At 47.5% G+C, this 19,023-nt stretch overlaps 1 protein-coding gene across 10 annotated transcripts in view; it reads left to right on the top strand.

Moving 5' to 3' along the window:
* The window catches only part of AKAP13 (A-kinase anchoring protein 13), a 1,883,770-nt gene that overhangs the window by 1,664,687 nt on the left and 200,060 nt on the right, over positions 1-19,023 (top strand). For all 10 annotated transcript variants that reach the window (XM_069624282.1, XM_069624281.1, XM_069624277.1 and 7 more), the window contains one exon: positions 12,471-12,719. In XM_069624282.1, coding sequence (XP_069480383.1) covers positions 12,471-12,719 — 249 coding nt within the window. The remainder of the gene's footprint in view (positions 1-12,470; positions 12,720-19,023) is intronic.

Genomic DNA, 19,023 nt, shown 5'->3' on the forward strand with positions numbered 1-19,023 from the left:
TTACTATTTGCTGCGATAGAGACCAAGCAAATAAAAAGGAGCTCATTGCAAAAGGGAGTATTGTGGAGGGACTTCCTGACCTCTTGGGATCTCGAGATGTTAAAAGAAAAGTCTGCTGCAACTGAAAAGGCAGGAGTAACTTGGTGTCAAGGGAACTTAGAGTACACCCTAGATTATATCTTTGTTTCCTCTGGACTTCTTGGTCTCTGCTCCAGCCTAATTATAAACTGGGAGGGGGACAGCGACTATGCAAGCTTGGAACTCTCGTTCCCTGATTAGTAAAAATATCGGCACATCAAGACTGCTCAAGAAATCGAGGGTCTCAAGGGAAAATTGAGTCGCAAAATACAAGCAAGGGGGAAAAAGGTTGAACAAACGACTAGAAGAAGTTCCGTCCTCAACTTGGAGCAATGAATCCCATCCGGAAAAATTTGGAAACTTTTTTTGGTCCATACACCCACCAAGTGAAATAGGTGCCTTTGGCAAACAACATCTTCATTCCTTCGACAAAGAAACACAAAGGAAAAAGAGAAATCTCTGACAAACTCTGCGCCATATAAAAAATAGGCACTATGACCCCCTTCTGCATGAACTAAAAAAAGATAAACAGACCTACTGAAATTGGTCAAAAACATCAAAAACTACAAGAAGATGGTGAGAGAATGCTATTAAATGCAAACAATTCCAGAAACATCTGGGCGGCGCTGGGTCAACTAGAGACTGGGTTCAACAGTTCCCGGTGTAAGTTAGTCCCTGAACAAAAATGGGTAGAATACCTGTCAGAAAATTTCAAACCAACAGGGTCCACAGACTTTAACATGCCTATGGATTCCCCCTGGTCTCTTACGTTTGATGAACATGACATCTTGGAATTAATATCCAACTCTTCTTCATCAAAAGCTGCAGGCCCAAATGGCTTAACCTATCCGGTCTTAAAAGACAACCCAAAACTCTGGCCCAAGATTCTAAACCGTCTCTTGCAAGAAATACTAAAGACCAGGGTTTTCCCTCCATCATGGAAGAATGCTTTAGTTATCCCATTCTTCAAGGGGGCGATCGGCTAAGCCCAGCAAACTATCGCCCAATTGCCCTCCTTGATATAGATAGTAAACTTTTTATGCAGCTTCTATTAAGAGAACTCTCATACTGGGTGGACTCGAGGCAGATACTCTCACACCATCAAACAGGCTTTAGAAAATGTCTCTCCACAATTCTCAATGGGCTCATTTTGAACGTTCTTAGTGAAAAGACAAATGAGAAAGAGGGCAGCACCCTCTATGGGGCATGGGTAGACCTTTCTAAGGCATTCGATCACGTGGACAGATCTCTACTCTGGCACAAACTACATAGTTGGGGGATTCCAGCCTCCTTGTTAGCAATGCTTATTGAACTTCATAAGAATACCACCATAAGACTGAGGCTGGACGTCCAGGGTCACCTTTCAGATTGAATACAGGTCTTCAAAGGGGTGAGGCAAGGATGTCTAGGAGCCCCCCTGTTTTTCAACCTGCTTCTGTCAGACCTAGGAGACTTTCTGTTTTCATCGTCATTGGTTAGTCCCGTGATCAACAGGAGGAGAATACATTAGCTCGCCTATGCAGACGATTTAGTCCTGCTGGATAGATCGGCGATTGGTCTTCAGCGCCTTTTAAATAAACTTGGGGAATATGCCACCCTAAATGGGCTTTCAATCAACCCTCTGAAATCCAACATACTTATATTCAAACATCCGAAGAAGAAAATAGGTTACGGAAACTGGGTCTTGGATGGTAAAGCAGTACCCCGCGTCGAAGATCTCACCTATTTGGGCTATGAAGTGTTCGCCTCTTCCGCTATCAACAAGGTGAATACAGCAATCTTGGATAAAGCCAAAAAGATCATTCTTCAAATGAAAAAACTGAATACAAAATTGTGTACATTTTCTATCCTCCCATTCTACATGGCCAAAGCAGTTCCAGTCCTCCTCTACGCCCTTGGAAGCAAAACCCTTGCTATGGTACACTAATTGGAACAAATTAGAGGGTCTTTTGTGGAAAAAATCTCTGGCTCTTCCAATGTGCACCCCTCTGGTGAGCCTACGCTTCGAACTAGGTCTAGCTTCTCTTGGATGTTGAGCAGACTGGAAAATTATATCATTATTCCGTGAAATAACGATCGCAAGCAAGACCTCTCTCTATTCCGACGTGAATGAACATCTCAAAAATTCAATATCCCAGTTACTTCTTGGTTTAGAGAAGAAAGTCAGAGGCATCCTGCTTAGGCTCGACATGACATTAGGAACTCTTATATCCCTTGAAAGTGAAAAGGACCCTAGAAATTAGTGATTGGATCGACACCATTGACGGAGTGAGGAATCTGAATCCCCCTAACCATTTTTTAAAGGTGGACAAAAAACTTGGTTCTCTTCCTCGCTACCTTCAAAAGTTTCCAGATAAGGGAATAAGAAATAACTTCTTAAGACTCAGGCTAAACCTAGCCCACACCGGGGAAATTTTGGCTAGAAGAAACTTGGGAGACCATTCAAAAAAACTCTGTAGACAATGCGACTCTCCAAGCCAACAATCCCTAAGACATCTTCTATTGGACTGCGAAGGAACTTGGCAAACAAGACTGCTGTTGCTTAGGAGATTTGTGGCTAAGTAAGAGAGTCTAACATCAGAGTTTTTCTTGGACAGGCTGATTGACGGCCAGGAGACGATGTTGACGGCAACAATAGTAGAAGTCATGGAAAAATGCTCTTTTCTATCATAAAAGTAAATTACTCGCCCCCGGAAAGAGCGTTTCTGTGATGCGATTGGTCCCCTTTGTAGCCCCTCGGTTCTTTTTGTATTCTTTTTCTTGTATTCATCCATTTTCTCTTGCATTTTTTTTCCTTGCCCGCTGTAGATTTCTTTTATTTTATTGAGCTCAACTGTGAAAAACTTCTTTCTATTTTTGTAAAGGGTTTTCTTTTTAAAAACCAAATAAATAATAAATAAAATAAACCTACAGAACAACTTTTAAGAATGGCACACAGCTATTCTAGGCAGGTAAACCCTAATGTTGTCACATACTATTACAGTTGCTTTTCTGATCAGTGGAAAGCAGACTGAGGTAGCAATAACTCTTTAACTTATTTTAGGATGGCACATGGTAAATGGGAGCTATCGGCAACATAGAGGTAAGTATAACGTAAGGTTAGAGTTATTCTAGACAGGCTAACCGCAAGTCAGGAGAAGCAAGACCCAATACATTTATAAAATAATAAAGACACTCGTACATTTATATCCCAACAGGAATAGTAAAGTGAAACCAACAGCATTACTGTTGGGAAGATGCACAAGCAATTCACAGGTGAGTAAATTAACCTTATGTATACTTTTCAGAATGGCTCAACATAAATTCAGGGTAAATGAGAACTTGTGTTACTGTTCACTCTCAGAGTTACAGTTACCAACCAACTCTTTCACAAGTAAGTACTTATAAACACGTGTTATACTTTTCAAGACCGAATCCTTTACTTATCCAGTCCTTCCCTAGTCTATTGCATGAGTTCACTCGGAGGCAGAAGAGGGACCCTGGAGGTCTAGGTGCCAGCTGTAGGCAGGTTGAGATAGGGTTCTGTTATGATATGGTATTTTATTTATATCGCACTCATACACAAGTGTTTCAGAGCGCGACTAAGCAAAGGGAGGGGAACAAGGAAGAAACAAAAAACAATCTTACTAGGCCCAGTCACCTTAGGAACGCGCAAGTGCAAGGAAAAGGAGTAAAGTGCGTGGAAGGGGGAGAAAGTGTATAGTGCAGAACAGAGTTAAGAAACTGAATAGTCAATGCAATAAATAAATAAAGGCAGTGAAAATGGTAGTGCAGCCAGCAAGTGGCAAGTGCATGATTAGTCAAATAGAGTATATCTGATAAGTGCAGAAGAAAAATGGGGGCCTGTATGGGTACAGATACAGATCCCAGTGCAAGGGGTGGCCCGGAGGTAGTGCAGGAGAGAGGCATGGTAAGCTTGTAACTGGTCCCAAAAGGACAGAGGAAGGCCAGGTGCCGCAAGAGGAAAACAGATCAGCAGGGGACGGGACGGGAGGGGAGGAGGGGCAAAGGCAGAAGTGAACAGCAAGGTCATGAGGTGCTTCCGGAACTGGATATAGTTCTCGGGGGTAGTTCCAAAGGGAGGCCCCAGCCGAAGACCAAGATCTGCCCCCAGCTCGTTTCTTTAAGAAACGACTGACCCTGAGGGAGTTAGAAGTGGAGGAGTGAAGGGCTCGATAGGGGAGGTATTTTGGACCCAAACCCCAGAAAGCCTTGTGGACAATGAAGAGGGTTGTAAATGTAATACTTGCATCCACTGTGAGCCAATGAAGAGATTTCAGAGCTGGAGAGATAAGATCCCAGGGCTTGAGGCCAAGGACAAGTCTCGCAGCCTGAAGCAGGCAAAAGTCAGAGTTCCTGTGGAAGACTGTACAAACAAGTAAGTAGATCACTTTAAAGTTAGTTAGGGTCAAGGGACTTCTAAAAAGACACTCTAGGAGTATTCCAGCATTGGACCTGAGTGAACTAGATGAGTGGACTCCCAATCACAAGAGCACACCAAAGCTTTACAGAAATCACACAGGCTTAAGGTAAGTACATACCCCAGCCAACACAGTACCTTAGCACAGAAGATGAGTTGCAGCAAGAAGACTTCAGGACCTGCAGCCAAAAGCCAGGTCGATGAATACCTTTATCATGAAGACAGGACTTTGGAAGGGGTTTTGTAGCAGGGATCAACGAGAATGTTCCAGGCAAGAGTTTCTTCACAGTTGGATGCATCTCTGTGGTTTTGGTGCCCTTTTCAGGAGCCAGACGAAGACTGAACACCGCCAGTCAGATTCTCGCCACTTGCAAGGTCCAGCACTCTGATGAGGGGACTTTTCCGACTCAATTCACGTTTCTGGAGGTCCTGCAGGACGCCACCAAAGTTTCTGCTTGATTTGGTATTTGTCAGTCCGTACACCGCACACTGGCTTTGAGGTCCCAGGGTATTGCAGCCCCGCATGGTCGCAGCACAACATTGAATGGCTCAGGTGGTCTTGAGTGTAGTGGATCTCACAAGGCTCTTTTCGGGGTTCCCCAGGTCGATTGGAAGGAAGGCTAACAGCAGGCTTCGGTTAGACAGCAGGCTCTCTGTTCGCTGGAAATCGCTACAGCTGTCGTTTCTTCATCTTCCTCTTCGGTTTCAGCTTGAGTGATAGACTTCCTGATAAAAACTCAGAACCTGGAACTACAGCATAACCTCTGCATTCTCTCCCTGCATTGGCAACGGGCTGCAGAGTTTTTTTAACTCCTCCCTTGCTTCCTGCCTTTCTAGACACAAAGGAGCCTGGGCAGGGAATATAAAGAATTCCCGCCTATGACTAAACTTCTACTGAGGTCGTTCCTGCCTGGAATGGCAGCGGATGACCTTGGAAACATCATGCAGACAAGAAATGGCGAAAAAAGGAGCCCACCATTTAAAATAAATTGTGGCCCTTCTGTGCATTAACAAGGCTGAATTAACAGCCTTCGAGTAATAAAGACTAAAAGTCATAAAGGTAAAACCACTGCCACCAGCCATTCATGTAATACTTGCAGTTGTAACAAAATGTTACCAGGTATGAAAGGGTATACATTGTATCCCCCAGCACTCCACATAAGGTGGGGTGTGCTGGCTCACTATTTAAAATGTAAAGGGGGATGAAAATCCCTCTTTAGTACTTAGGAACAGTAGTTCACCCAAGTACATGAAAGAGAAATTAACAGGGGAGCCCATAGGGGCAACCCAGCCTAAGCCCAAAAGTTGTAGGAAACTATAACTTCAACCATACACTATGAAGATACATAAAACGGTCACAGGTAAAAATAGTAAAAGACTAGATGAAATGGGTAAAACGATTCCCCTTCACCTAGGGACAAGGTGAAATAGTTATATAGGCAAAGCCTGTTAAACCTAACAATGGGTTACCGGGGCACTTGGGGTGAACACCACCTATTGGCCCCAAATCGATAGAGCCCAAACAGAGAAGGCATTGTAATTGATAGATATGAACATTCTGAAACTCCTAAATAAAGACAGTAGAACATTGTCCAACGGCTGGGTAAAGGCAATAAAACTGACACGAAACCCATAGCGAAGGCAGACGTACTGATAGGAACATTTTGGAAAACCCTAGTGAAGGCAGTAGAATTAATACAGAAACGAACATTGTTGAAAACCTGAGTAAAGACCGTGCAATTGATACGAAGCTTGTGAAGAAGGGGTCAGTGACTGAATACTGGCGAAGTGCTGTTTTGTGGATACAGAGGAGAGTGAAAAGCAAGCGAAGAATTCCTGGCAGGATAGCAAACCAGGCAAACAGTGATTCTGGGACTCACACCCAAGTGAGAAGAGAAGTGGAAGGAGAATTGAGAGGAGATGTAATAAAGTTGTAACGCCCTGGCAGGAGAGTAAACCAGAGGAGAAGTGAGAAGAGACAAAGGTGTTAAAATCCCCCACTTTGAAGGTGTGGAAAAATCAAAGGGAAAATCCATACTCCTTTCTAAGAATGAGTAAACCTGAAATTGTGGAATTGTGACAAAAGAAGAAACCGTACCGCTTCGAAGAAGAATAAGGTCAAGAAAGAGTGAACTTGGAGATCTCAAATAACTGTGACATTGAAAGGAAACCAGAGGGAGAAGAAAGAAATCCCAAAGAACATTCAATAAGTGAAGACAAATCGGTTCATGGGTGGAATTGTCCCCTCTTGAAACTGAGACAGAGTGGAAGAAAGGGAGTATTCAGGGAGAGGCATCTCCTTGGAAAATGTTGGAACATTATTGACTTAACCAGAAGTGCCAGACAGACTGACAAACCCAAAGAAGCACAGGCAAAGGGAAACCCCCTTTTTCCTGGTGGAACTTTTTCCCTTTTCTTTGCTGCACCTTAGCCTCTTATGTTTGGAACTTCAAGAGAAAGCTATACGTTTATAGCTCATAGAAATTCACATTCACACCTTAGATTTAGTTTAGCATGTAAGGGGCAGTTTAGGGCTGTGGACTGTTGGGGAGAATTCTCAGAAATGTGCTAATTCCTCTCTGTTATGTTATGTTATTTTGCATTTATATAGCACCTTATATACCATTGGTATGGTCTGAAGGCGCTGGTAGGTTGAACGCCCTTGGGAACCGAAGTTCAGGTCAGTAGAGAGAGTCAAGGTGCATGTGAGCACTGGGTATGTGTGCAGCTGCTGCGGTATTCATGTAATAGCTGCTTTTTAGTGGTAGGTGTGGTGGTTGAGAGATCAGTAGTATGTGATCGTTCTGGCAGGGTTTATCCGGACCGAATGTGGCTGCGTTAGGCCTGAGGAGAAAGCCTGGCTGGGGGTGTGTAACCAGCAGTGTTTACTTAGAATGATGTGGAGTGAGCGGCGGATGTTGGTATGAGAACAGTTATACCGAATGGTGTCATAGTATCTCTCTGTTCTAGTTGAGTGGTGGTGTAAAGAAGAGAGTAAGCGTGGTGGTGAGATATGATAGGTTATATGCTCTTTCAAACGTTCCCTGCATTCCAAACCATACTATGTACGTCACGCACCATGCATTCATCTGTTTTGCTCACTCACCCGCTCTACGCACTTGTCCGTTTTATGTCCTCACACGCACAATGCATTCACTCCCTCTACGCACTCATCCCTTCCACGCACTCATCCCCTCCACACACTCATCCCCTCCACACCGAGAGGCTATTGGGCATACTTCTAAATGCACTTTTCACAGAGATGCTATTGGGCACACTTCTTACTGCACTTTCCACAGAGAGGCTATTGGGCACACTTCTAAATGCACTTCTAAATTTTACTTTCACAGAGAGGCTATTGGGCACACTTCTAAATGCACTTCCAACGGAGAGGCTATTGGGCACACTTCTAAATTCAACTTTCACAGAGAGGCTATTGGGCACACTTCTAAATTCAACTTTTCACAGAGTGGCTATTGGGCGTACTTTTAAATTCAGCTTCAAATGCACTTCAAATTTAACTCTTAGAGACCCCCAGCAACTTTGCTGGATTTTGAGGACTTGAAGTTTTAACCTGGAGAGAGTGAGACCCCTTTTCCCACTCTCTCATGTATTTTAGTGTGATTTTGAACTCTGTGTTTCTTTTGGTTGTGGAGTCTGACAAACTCCATAGCCATCATCATTTACCTTCAGTGCAGTGAAACAGGGAAGTCTTTCAGGTTTGTCAAAGGTTTAAATACCTTCTCTTGGATGAACTACTGTTTTCCAAGAGCAGTGAAGTGAAATTGACTTTGCTTACACTTATAAGTTTCTAGACCCAGCAGACACTATCTTACAATAGAGTGCTGGAGGGGTTACTTAGTATCCCCTTTGCCTGTCTTCTCAAGTAACAATTTTGTTACCCTTTCCTCACTGAATGGCTGGTGGCAGTGGTTTGCTTTTAACTACCGCAGTGTGCATTTACTGCGTGCTGCATTCGCAGCTTCAGTAAAGCACCCTAGGGTGCCATTTTTGTGAAAGTGGCCCCAGTCTTCTTTTTTCGCCATTTCTTTGTGGAAAGGTCCTTCTTGAGATATACTCTGCGCTCCAAACCAGGTTTGGTCCCTTTGTTCATTTTACCTTTGGCTGGATTCATGAGTGAAGGCTCCTCTGGCTCCAGGATGTCTGGCGGGGACAGGAAGCAAGTGAGGTGCCTGAAACTCTGTTTGTGCCCCACCCGACTTATACGTGCAAGAGAATAAAAACAGACACACCCCAGACGGGGAATAAGGCACAGAGAGCAGGCTGCGAGAGTTCAAGGTAAGGTTTATCTAATGAATGTCATTCAAAAGATCTCGGAGAGCACTCTGCACAAGTTATCATTACATTCCATTTTATAAAGTAAATGACGCAACTAACATAGGATACTACGTTGGTCCCGGATTGGTCCGTTCACTCGATGTCTCAGGTGGGGTGGCATCTCTTCCTTCGGGTTGGTTGCTTGGTTGGCGGGAGGATTGACATCAGTCATCTGTGCTCTGCATGGATGAAGGTCAGGTCGTTGGGAGGCAGGGTGGTCACTATCTAAGCTAACATAATATATTCTCAAAAAATGCATGCACTAAATAACAATTGTTCAAAGTACTTCAGTAGTTTATCATGTCTCTACAAAAGTCACACATATATCTATACTATCAATAACATTGGATTATACAAGCCTTAGGTTACTGGTCTTGACCACTATAATACACTGGTTGAAGTTAAGGTCTTTACTCATAAGAATCTCTGGCATGTGGCATTTGTTAGTGGTAGGCAACGATATGCTGCAGCAGGGGTCTAATGTTAGTTGGGGATCTGCTGGGTGGGCATCATGGCGTGGTCAGTAGTCTGGCACATAAAAGGAATATCTTGCAGGGACACAGGGTCACGCTAGCCGTAGGTTTCCACTGACGAGGGTGTGGGCGCAAGGACACGTTTGTGGAGATGGACGAGCTATGTGCTTAGCTCATGCTGGTTCACATGCAGGATAGTGATCTCAGAGGAAGAGTGATGTGTTACATTTATTATGTGTTGCAAGCACCTCCGGCTTCAGCGTGAGAATGGACCCGCAGAGTTTTCCATTCGGAGTGAGGACGAGGGTGGGGGCCCTGTGCCCTGCGCGCCTGGCCGTGCTATTGTGAGGAAAAGGAAGAGAAGCGTTTTTGTACTATTGCAGTGAGGCCTAGTCACCAAGATGGAGTCGAAAGGGGGTACAAAAAAATGGATGCCCCGTGTCCTGCTCAGTAGTCCCATCTAGGCGAAAGTCAACCAAGGTTAACATTGCATAAGGGCAAGGGGCAAACCCACTACTGGAGGCACTTGGTCCGAATATTGTACTGAGAAGTAGAGGACGCAAGGGGCCTGATGGCCCCTCGCTCCCACACAACTCCCTGTGCTTAATTTCCTAGGAGACAGGAATGCACTCTTAGGTGATTGGCCGGCTGACTGTCCGGCAAGGACAGCCACCCTGCTGGGTGACTGACAGGCTGGAATGAATAGGAGAAACCTGCATAAAAGGCGAGGCGTTTTTGGCTTGGAAGGCAGAGTTGACCACTGAACGAAGGAATCCGAAGAAGAACTTGAAGAGGACGCCTGCTGAAACTCCTGGACCGTTGGTTTTCCCGGTGAAGCCCTGCTGCTTTGCTGAAACTCCAAATTCGTATTGACAGAGAAGCACCAGCGAAGATGACTTCTCCCTTTGAGTTGGTGGGACCAATCAACTCCAAAGTAAGCCACCTGGATAGTCTCTTGGAGTTGGTTGATATTCCACTGCAGTCGCTGATGGAACCGAACAACCAGGTAGAGGATCACCAGATCGTGTGAGTTGCTTTTAAGCTGGCCAAGAGCTCCAGGAAGATCCTCCAGACTCCCTGGAAGCAGGACTGATTGAGCCTGAGCCCCCTCAACAGAGTGTGGGACCCCAGATGCAAGGAAAGCCCATCTCGACAGCCATGAACCGCAGTGTTGCTATTTGCGGTAGACGCAAGGAGCTGAAACACCGAAGTGCCCCTTGAGTCAAGATTTCCGGTTGCGAGCGGTGACCGTCTCATTGTAGTGCAGGAGTCCCCAGAAGTCCTCCGTCTTGTCCCCATGACTGAAGCCCAGGAACACCAGGATCTGCAGAGCTGCACAGGAACAGAAGTCATCTGCTGCACTTTTCTTCAACTCAAAGGTTCTGTAAAGTCTGAGAGAACGTACCTCTTGTTGTGCCACCTTGCTTGTCCTCATTGGAGATTTGACCCGGATGCCTCTGTAGAGTTGCCAACAGCTTCTTTACCTCACAAGCATAATCAGCTTGTGGCCCTACTTTGAATTTCTTCTTATTCTACAAAGACTTCTTAAACATTGTGCAAGGCTTTTACTTACCTGCAAGAAGTACTTCAGTTCACCTTGACTTTTGCTGACTTAACATTGGATGGCCTGGCTCCATGAATGACTCTTCTCTCATCTGCTTAGGTGTTGTGTCTTCCTTCCAGGAAGGGATTAACGAACTTTGCATTGGGGGCTACCAAAAGTACTTGCCTGCTTCAGAATATTTGTGTGATCTCTTGTATTGTTCTAATAATCTTTTTCCTTTGACATATTCCTAAAACTGATTCTAAATGCAACAGTGATTTATTAATGTCCACAGCACCCTAACTATCACCTGAGGGTGTTGTTAGTTTCTGTGGACCATCCCAAATGGGTACTTACTGATTTATAAATCTTAAGAGTGTGTGTTTTTGAAGTGTATTTGAGTGTTATTGTTATATTGCCCCTTCTGAAGAAGGCTTATTCTAACTGACTGATAAATAAATTAATAATTGTTTAATCAAGAGACCTTGTGTGTAAGAGTTTATTTGAATACTTGTCACTATGAATCTCTGTGTAACTCCCGTAAAGCTCACATTGACCCCTCTTGAGATAAGCATGGCTGCTCAACACGCTACCAACCTCTGTAGTACAGACTTGTACCAAAGGTTGGGTTCCTATTACCAGGAGGTCAGCGTTGTTGTAGTGCACCCAAAGGGTACTGCATACAATCTTGCCTAACACGGACACAGCACGGAGGACACTTTATTTGTTTAACATCCTGACAGAGACGTTCATTCGTTTTTGTTGAGGCAGGGAAACCCTTCATAGGCCTAGGTACAGGTAGGATTTCCCCAATCACTGCTTATAATTTTGACAATAAAACTGCATAACCAAAACTTAACATGCCACTATCACAATTGATGCCTTACATGTGCACAACACAAACATGACAAATTACACCACAGCAGATAACAAATGGAGGGGAAAGGGTGCTATGCCCATTTTGCACTTCCTCGATAGAAAAGGAGCAGAAGTTACCAGTTAGTATTTAGTTCTTGTTATAGAAAATAAAACAATTGCCCACACACAAGCTAGTAGCTCTTCTAAAAAGTGTAATAGTTATGTTATTCACCTTGTAATAATGGTCCCACATAGGGTAGCTTTATTTCCCTGTGAGGCACAGCCAGTCACCTTTCCCACGCTCCACCAGACGACAGCTCACTTGTCAAGGTTCACAAGCCACCACCATTACTGACAGGGACCCATGAGCATAATGCACAAGAAGCTAAAATAGTCTCTCAAAACAGACTTCTAAGCAATCATAATTCGAAAAACACCTTTAATCAAATTGTTTTCTGAGGTAATGCAACTTCTAGTATTATGTTTTCTAGATGATTAAATTAAATCATGTACTTGAATAGGTTTTCTGTATGCGACGAACATAAACAGAATAAATGAGATTGTAGAAATGCAACAGAATCAATACATTGTGTTACCTTCTGAGTGAGTATATTCCCCCGGTAGTTTATAGAGTGCAACACAAACTTTTCTTCAAGAAAGAAAAATTACTAAATGTTGCAGTAAACAATGTTTATTGTTTAAAAATTATTTCTTCCCGTTTTATAAAAGGGGCACATATATGTTAAATTTTTATTTTTAGAAAATGAGGTGGAGCATGAGGATTTGGCACGGTCACTTGTTCTAGTTAAGGATGTGATAACTGCAGTGAACAGCAAAGTAAATAACTATGAGAAGAAGATGCGCCTCCATGAGATCTACAGCAAAACAGACAGCAAATCCATCCAAAGAATGAAGGGTGGCAAGATGTTTGCCAAGCAAGACTTGACGCGTCGGAAATTAATCCGGGATGGACCTGTGTTATTGAAGACCGCTGCCGGGAGATTAAAAGGTGAGGCACATAATCATTCATCTAAGAAATATTGGTTCAAGTGTCTCCCAGCATAGTTCAGCCATGCAGTTTTTGAGTTATATGGCCGTGCAGTTCACACTTAGGGTGAGGTCACTCATTTTAGCAAAAGCTGCGACTATGTGCCTGGGTGCTCTTATAACAAGTTCCTTGTACAATGTACACCACTGTCTGTGAAGAGTGCGACTTGGTGTGTGTTCTTTATGATGCAGGACCCCAATGTTGTCTCCTGAATATTTACCAAAAAGGTCTCAATCTAATACCCTACCACTAATGGCAGGTATGTGCATGGCCCTAGTGAGATATGTATCCAGTGATCAAGGATAAGCAGTATCTACTGTTGTGTGGTTAAACTCAGTTGATACATGCATTTCCTGTATTTGCTAGAGGGAACAGGTAGATATCCAAATGTATAGTTCTAGAATAGTGTGGATGGAATTGCAGAAACATGGTCTGTGTAACAATGCTTGTTGAAATGTATGGGCCATTCAGCAAATTCTATAACCTGAATTAACTAGGTTTGTTTCATAGTAAATCGCTTCATTTATTGGAATTGTTTCTTGCTGCTTACACAGTAGGCAATGTTCCCCAACTTAGTGTGTTTATCATCCACAAATTGACGAATGACTTTGTTGGCACTACTGGGATTTAAACTTGTTACGCAAATTTAGTTTTTTTTTTTTGCAGATGTTTCATGGTATCAGTGTCTTATTCCTGGGCTTTTGCAGTATGGTGCCATTGTCCTTATCTTTCCTGTTATTAAACGGGTTGTGCATTTCTTATATTCCCTTAAAAACCCATCTTGCAGCACCTTAAGGGCTATGTGTAATGTAAGGAATAGATTATTTTAAGAGTTACTCTTTCAAACTCAACTAAAATGTTCAAATGTGCGAGTAATTGGCATATTTCACCATTTGATACAGCAGAAACATGGAAACATTTAGCAAAATGTATTCTAGTTAATTAGGTCTTGCATCCGATGAATCCTTGATGTGTGGGAATTTTTTTTAATTCTTAGTGTTCTTGAGACCCAGTTTATATCTGACATTTTCCTCAAGTAACAAACCATTTGGGGTTACCCAGTCAGGTGTTAATCTCTCTTGGTTTTCTATCAGAACCACCAAGATGGTTTTACCACTACGGCAATTGGCCAAACCCTGATCTGACATAATGACAATGTTTATAAAGTATTTTAGAATGGGTAGTTTGGCAAATCCAAATGGGAGCTAAAATGGAAGGTAATTTAATTTCTCCAGCATGGGTCTGGCATGGATTCACATGCTCATGAATATTCCCTGTCGTCAGGCCGGGAATCCTCGATATAGAAAAAATCAGTATCAGTTTCGTTTCTGATCTGTCTTTCTCAGTAGTAACCAATCACTGGTCTCTGGGTCATACTGCCCCCAGCCAATGACTGCCCTCTCCCTAAGCCCCGCCCCTGGCAGCCATCCTCAGATTTTTACTGCACTTTCAAGTGTTGGGAGTCCTCGTGCTGTAGCTCTCGAGCTTTTGCTGCATTTTTGCGCTTTTTTCAGGAGATTTTCTCATTTTTTCGGTTAAATAGAGCCTCAAGCTCCACCGTTTCTACATCCGATCAACGGGGATCCGTTTCGGAGTTTCTACGCCCCTCAAGGGTGAAGATTTCGTCGAGTTATGCTTTTGGAGGATTCTTTTGGAGAAGTTCGAAGGCCTACCCGGACATGGCCCAGGAGAAAGGGAGCTCGACGCCCGGGAAGCTGTTCAGGACCTGCCCTGGATGCCAGCTTCAGAATGTTTTCAAGGAGGACGAGCATTCGTTATGCCTCTACTGTCTCCATGAGGACAAGACGCACAAGGAAAAGGACTGCGCGTTTTGGGGGAACATGTCGGAGCGGACCATGAAGGATCGCCACCTCCATCTCGCCAACTGGCTGGAAGGTAAGAGCCCGCCAGGCGAGAAGAAGAATAAGAAGTCAGAGCGGTTTTAAGTCCTGTGAAGGTGCCCCGGCGACGGGGCCCAACAAAAGGCTAAGCACCGCGAGTCCGCGGGCATTGGGAGCGCCGAACGGTCAGGCTCCTTGGCTGCCAGGCAGGGCGCATCCTCCCCGGCGCCATCAACCACGAGCCAACGCTCTGGCTCGGGTAAGAGGAAGTCCGAGAACCCGGCAAAGCTTCTGGAGAGGCCCCGGTCGATCTCGAAGATTCTGGCAAAGGGGGAGCGAGGCTCGGACCCTCCCCCCAAGGTGAAGGCCCCAGGCGTACAGAAGGTGACGGTGGCCTTAATTCACCCTGCTAGGACCTCGATTGAGGATGTCGCCACGGCCCTGGCTCAGCCTGTGGAGGCTACACCAGTGGAGGCGCCCTCAGGTACCAGAGTCTCCCTGCCACCGCGGAGGGAGTCGTCTTTCAGGCCAATCAAGAAGACCCCCACGAAGTCCTCATTGGAAAGGATGGGGGAGGGGCTGGTGGCCCTCGTGGATACGGACACGACCTCTGAAGAGGAGCTCATCCAAGTCGTGGAGGATGCCCAGCCCATCGGGAGGGATCCCGACGAGGGCGACGGTGTCGCAGACGAGGCTCCTCAAGAGCCCTCGCTCCCGTCGTTTCCGGCGCCGCAGCACACCTCGGCGGCCATTTTGTCAGCCATCCAGTCCTTATGCTCGGAGATAGGAGATAAGGACTAGGTTGCCCCTTCCCCCGATCGAGGTACCTGAGCCAGACCCGACGGGGGAACCAGAGCCAGGACCTTCGGAGAGCCCACCACTTAACAGGAGGACGACACATCCTAGGCCTCCTCTCCCGCCTCTGCGGCCTTCTCTGCCTTCCCCCCGGTCCACTACCCACGGGGATGATACAGGCATGTACACGACTACGACGGGTACGGATGACGACGGAGGCGACGACGACGGGACGTGTCCCCCATCGCCCCCTGCCCGGGCGTCCCCGCCCGACGAGATTGGATCCTTCCATGCTATGATTTCCAGGGCATCCGAGCTCTTCCAGCTCTGCCCCGAAGAAAAGAAGAAGGAAGGGTTCCTTTACCAACGGCGCGAGGCTAAAAGGAAGACGGTCCTCGCCGTACCGCTTCTTGATGACATCTGGGATGAGGGGCTCGCCCTCCTCAAGAACCCTGCCACGGCTCCTGCGAAGAGGGACCGGTACGAGAAGAAGTACCGGGTCCCCGACGCTGCCCCCTTGTGCCTTAGGGTGCAACCTACCCTGGATTCGGTCGTTTCGGCGGCGGCCAAGAAGAAAGCAGGGGGGGCATCGGCCTCGACTTCAACCTCCCCGCCGGACGGCGAGGGTAGGAAGCTGGATGCGATGGGACGACGGGTCATCTCATCTGCAGCGACGACCATCAAGGCGGCCAACGCCCTGGCCATCGTAGCCCGCTACGACAGGGAGTTGTGGTTCAAGATCGCCCCTCTGTTGGACTTCCTTCCGGACGCCAAGAGGGCTGAGGCCCTGGAAATCTTACAGGAAGGTGAAATTGCCTCGGACCACGCCATTACGGTGGCTACAGACACCGCCAACACCGGTTTCCGTCAGTTGGGCAACAGCGTTTGCCTGAGGCGACGAGGATGGATCAAGGCGACGGATTTCCGCCAGGACGTACAAACCAAGGTTTTGGACATGCCTTTCGATGGGAACAATGTTTTTGGCAAGGCGGTTGATGAGTCCCTTCAGGCGATCAAGACAGACACGGAGACGGCCCGTGCACTGGGTGTGCTCCAACAGCGACGACCGTCCTTTCGGCGCTCCGGAGGCAGACGGGGTGCCTCCAAGGGAGCCGGCAGCAGCTCCTCTACGTACCGTCAAGCTGCAAGATCTTCGTTGCAGGAGGCCTACAGGGGACGCGGCAAGTCAGGTGGATCCCGCCGTTGTCGCCAAGGTGGTCAAGGAGGCAAAGCGGCCTCCAAGCAAGATTGAACCGACCGTCGGGTCGGGCCCCCGCCGAAGCACCCCGGTGGGAGGCTGGCTGACGAAGTTCGTCGGAGTGTGGGCGTCCATCTCCACCGACCGTTGGGTGCTGGATGTCCTGGCCCTGAGGCACGCCCTCGAGTTCCAGAAGAGGTGCCCCCGCATTCCTCCCGTGGCCAGGAAGGAAAATCACGTCCCTCAACTGCTGTTGAAAGTAAGGGCGATGTTCAGGAAAGGTGCCATCGAGTTCTTCCCGAAGAGGCTTCGGGGCTCCGGAGTTTACTAAAGATACTTCCTCGTAAAGAAGAAGACAGGAGGATGGCGTCCCATCCTGGACCTGCGACGACTAAACAAATACATTCTAAAGAGACACCGAAAGTTCCTCAGGTTCGTGGTCAAAGGGCGGCTCTACCAGTTCAAGGCCCTCCCGTTCGGATTAAAATCGGCGCCCAGGGTGTTCACCAAGTGCCTAGCACCGGTGGCGGCGCGGCTGCGCCTGCAGGGGATCCACGTCTACCCCTACCTGGACGACTGGCTCATACGGGCAAGGACAAAGGAGCTCGCCGTGGAACACACTGCGTAGACCGTCCAGCTGCTCACGGACCTGGGGTTCTCCATCAACTTTCCAAAATCCCACCTGGTCCCGTCGCAAGTCGCCCTGTTTCTGGGAGCACAGCTCGACACAGTGGCGCTGCGGGCCTCACCGTCGGAGGAAAGGATAAGGACCATCCTAGGAAAGGTGCAACGTCTGCTGGCCACAGACGTGGCATGAGTGAGGTCTATCAAGTCCCTCCTCGGAATGATGTCCTCCTGCATTTATCTGGTGCGCCACTGCAGACTTCGGATGCGGCCCTTGAAAGAATTCCTCGACGCCCACTGGATCTAGACGACGGGCAGCTTCGAGAACAGGATCCCGCATGACGAAGCGTTCCGTCAGGCGATACGATGCTGGGGTGTCCGCTCTCATCTGACGGTGGGAAAAGGTTTCCTAGCCCCGGCCCACCAGGTGACGGTGACGACGGATGCCTCCCTGGAAGTTTGGGGAACGCACACCGGGGGTCTCCACGTGAGAGGCCTTTAGCTCCCAGAGGAGAAGACTCTCCACATCAACATCTTGGAGCTCTGTGCAGTGTTCTGGGCCCTCAGGTCCTTCCTTCCGTCCCTCAAGGGCAAGGTGGTGAGGATCTTCACCGACAACACCACCACGATGTTTTACATTCGGAAGCACGGCGGAACCAGATTCCCTGCCCTATCCAAGGAAGCCCAGGATCTGTGGCATTGGGCCGTCGCCCAAGGGATGTTTCTGGTACCCTTTCCTCTGGCAGGGATAAAAAACACCATCGCCGACTCACTCAGCAGAGAGCTACGCTCGTGCCACGAGTGGGAACTGCGCCAGGATCAAGTGGACCGACTCTTCCGACGATGGGGCAAACCCCAGATCGATCTCTTCGCGACGGCGGCGAACTCCAAGTGCCGGAGCTTCGCCAGCAGGTTTCCCCAACCGAGGAGCATGGGCGATGCTTTCTCGTTCCCCTGGGACGGCCTGTTCCTTTATGCATTCCCGCTGTTGCCATTGCTACTCCGGCTCGTCAACCAGCTCAAGAGGTCCCGGTGCAGGATGTTCCTCGTTGCACCGGCGTGGCCGAGGCAGATCTGGTTCCCGGACCTTCTGGACTTGTCAGCGTCCACACCAGTCAAGCTGCCGACGGACGCGGATCTTCTCTCCAGAGAAGGAGGCGCCTTTCTTCATCACGAACCAGAGTCACTGAACTTGCAGGCCTGGCTCCTGCAGCACTAAAGTTTGGAGAATACGACATCCCGGCCGACTGCAGAGAGGTTCTCGCGAAGGCCAGGGCATCCTCAACTCTCAAGTGCTACGGACACAAATGGAAGCGGTTCTCTGTCTGGTGCCGTGCACAGAAGATTAACCCTCTGCGGATTACGGCCCCTCAAGTATTGCCGTACCTATTGTCCTTGGCCAAGACTGGCCTATCTCACGCTTCCATCAAGGTACATCTGGCTGCCGTCTCACGTTACACCAGATACTACAGGACGGGCATCCTTGTGGTCTCATCGACTGGTGAAGGAATTTATGAAAGGACTGTTCCGATAATTCCCGCCGGTGAAGGCCCCTGCCCCGGCGTGGGAGCTCAATGTGGTGCTGACTAGGCTCATGGGGGCCCCATTCGACCCTATGCATTCAGTGCCGTTGAAGTTTCTGTCGTGGAAGACAGCATTCCTCGTGGCCATCACCTCTGCACGACGAGCGGGAGAGATCCAGGCCCTGTCTTGCAAGCCTCCATACTTGACCTTTCACGACTCGAGGGTGGTGCTGAGGACGCACCCCTCCTTCATGCCCAAGGTGCCGTCGGACTTCCACCTCAAC

Source organism: Ambystoma mexicanum, chromosome 11 (genome assembly GCF_040938575.1).
Source record: "Ambystoma mexicanum isolate Mex_15411 chromosome 11, UKY_AmexF1_1, whole genome shotgun sequence".
Classification (NCBI taxonomy): Eukaryota; Metazoa; Chordata; class Amphibia; order Caudata; family Ambystomatidae; genus Ambystoma; species Ambystoma mexicanum.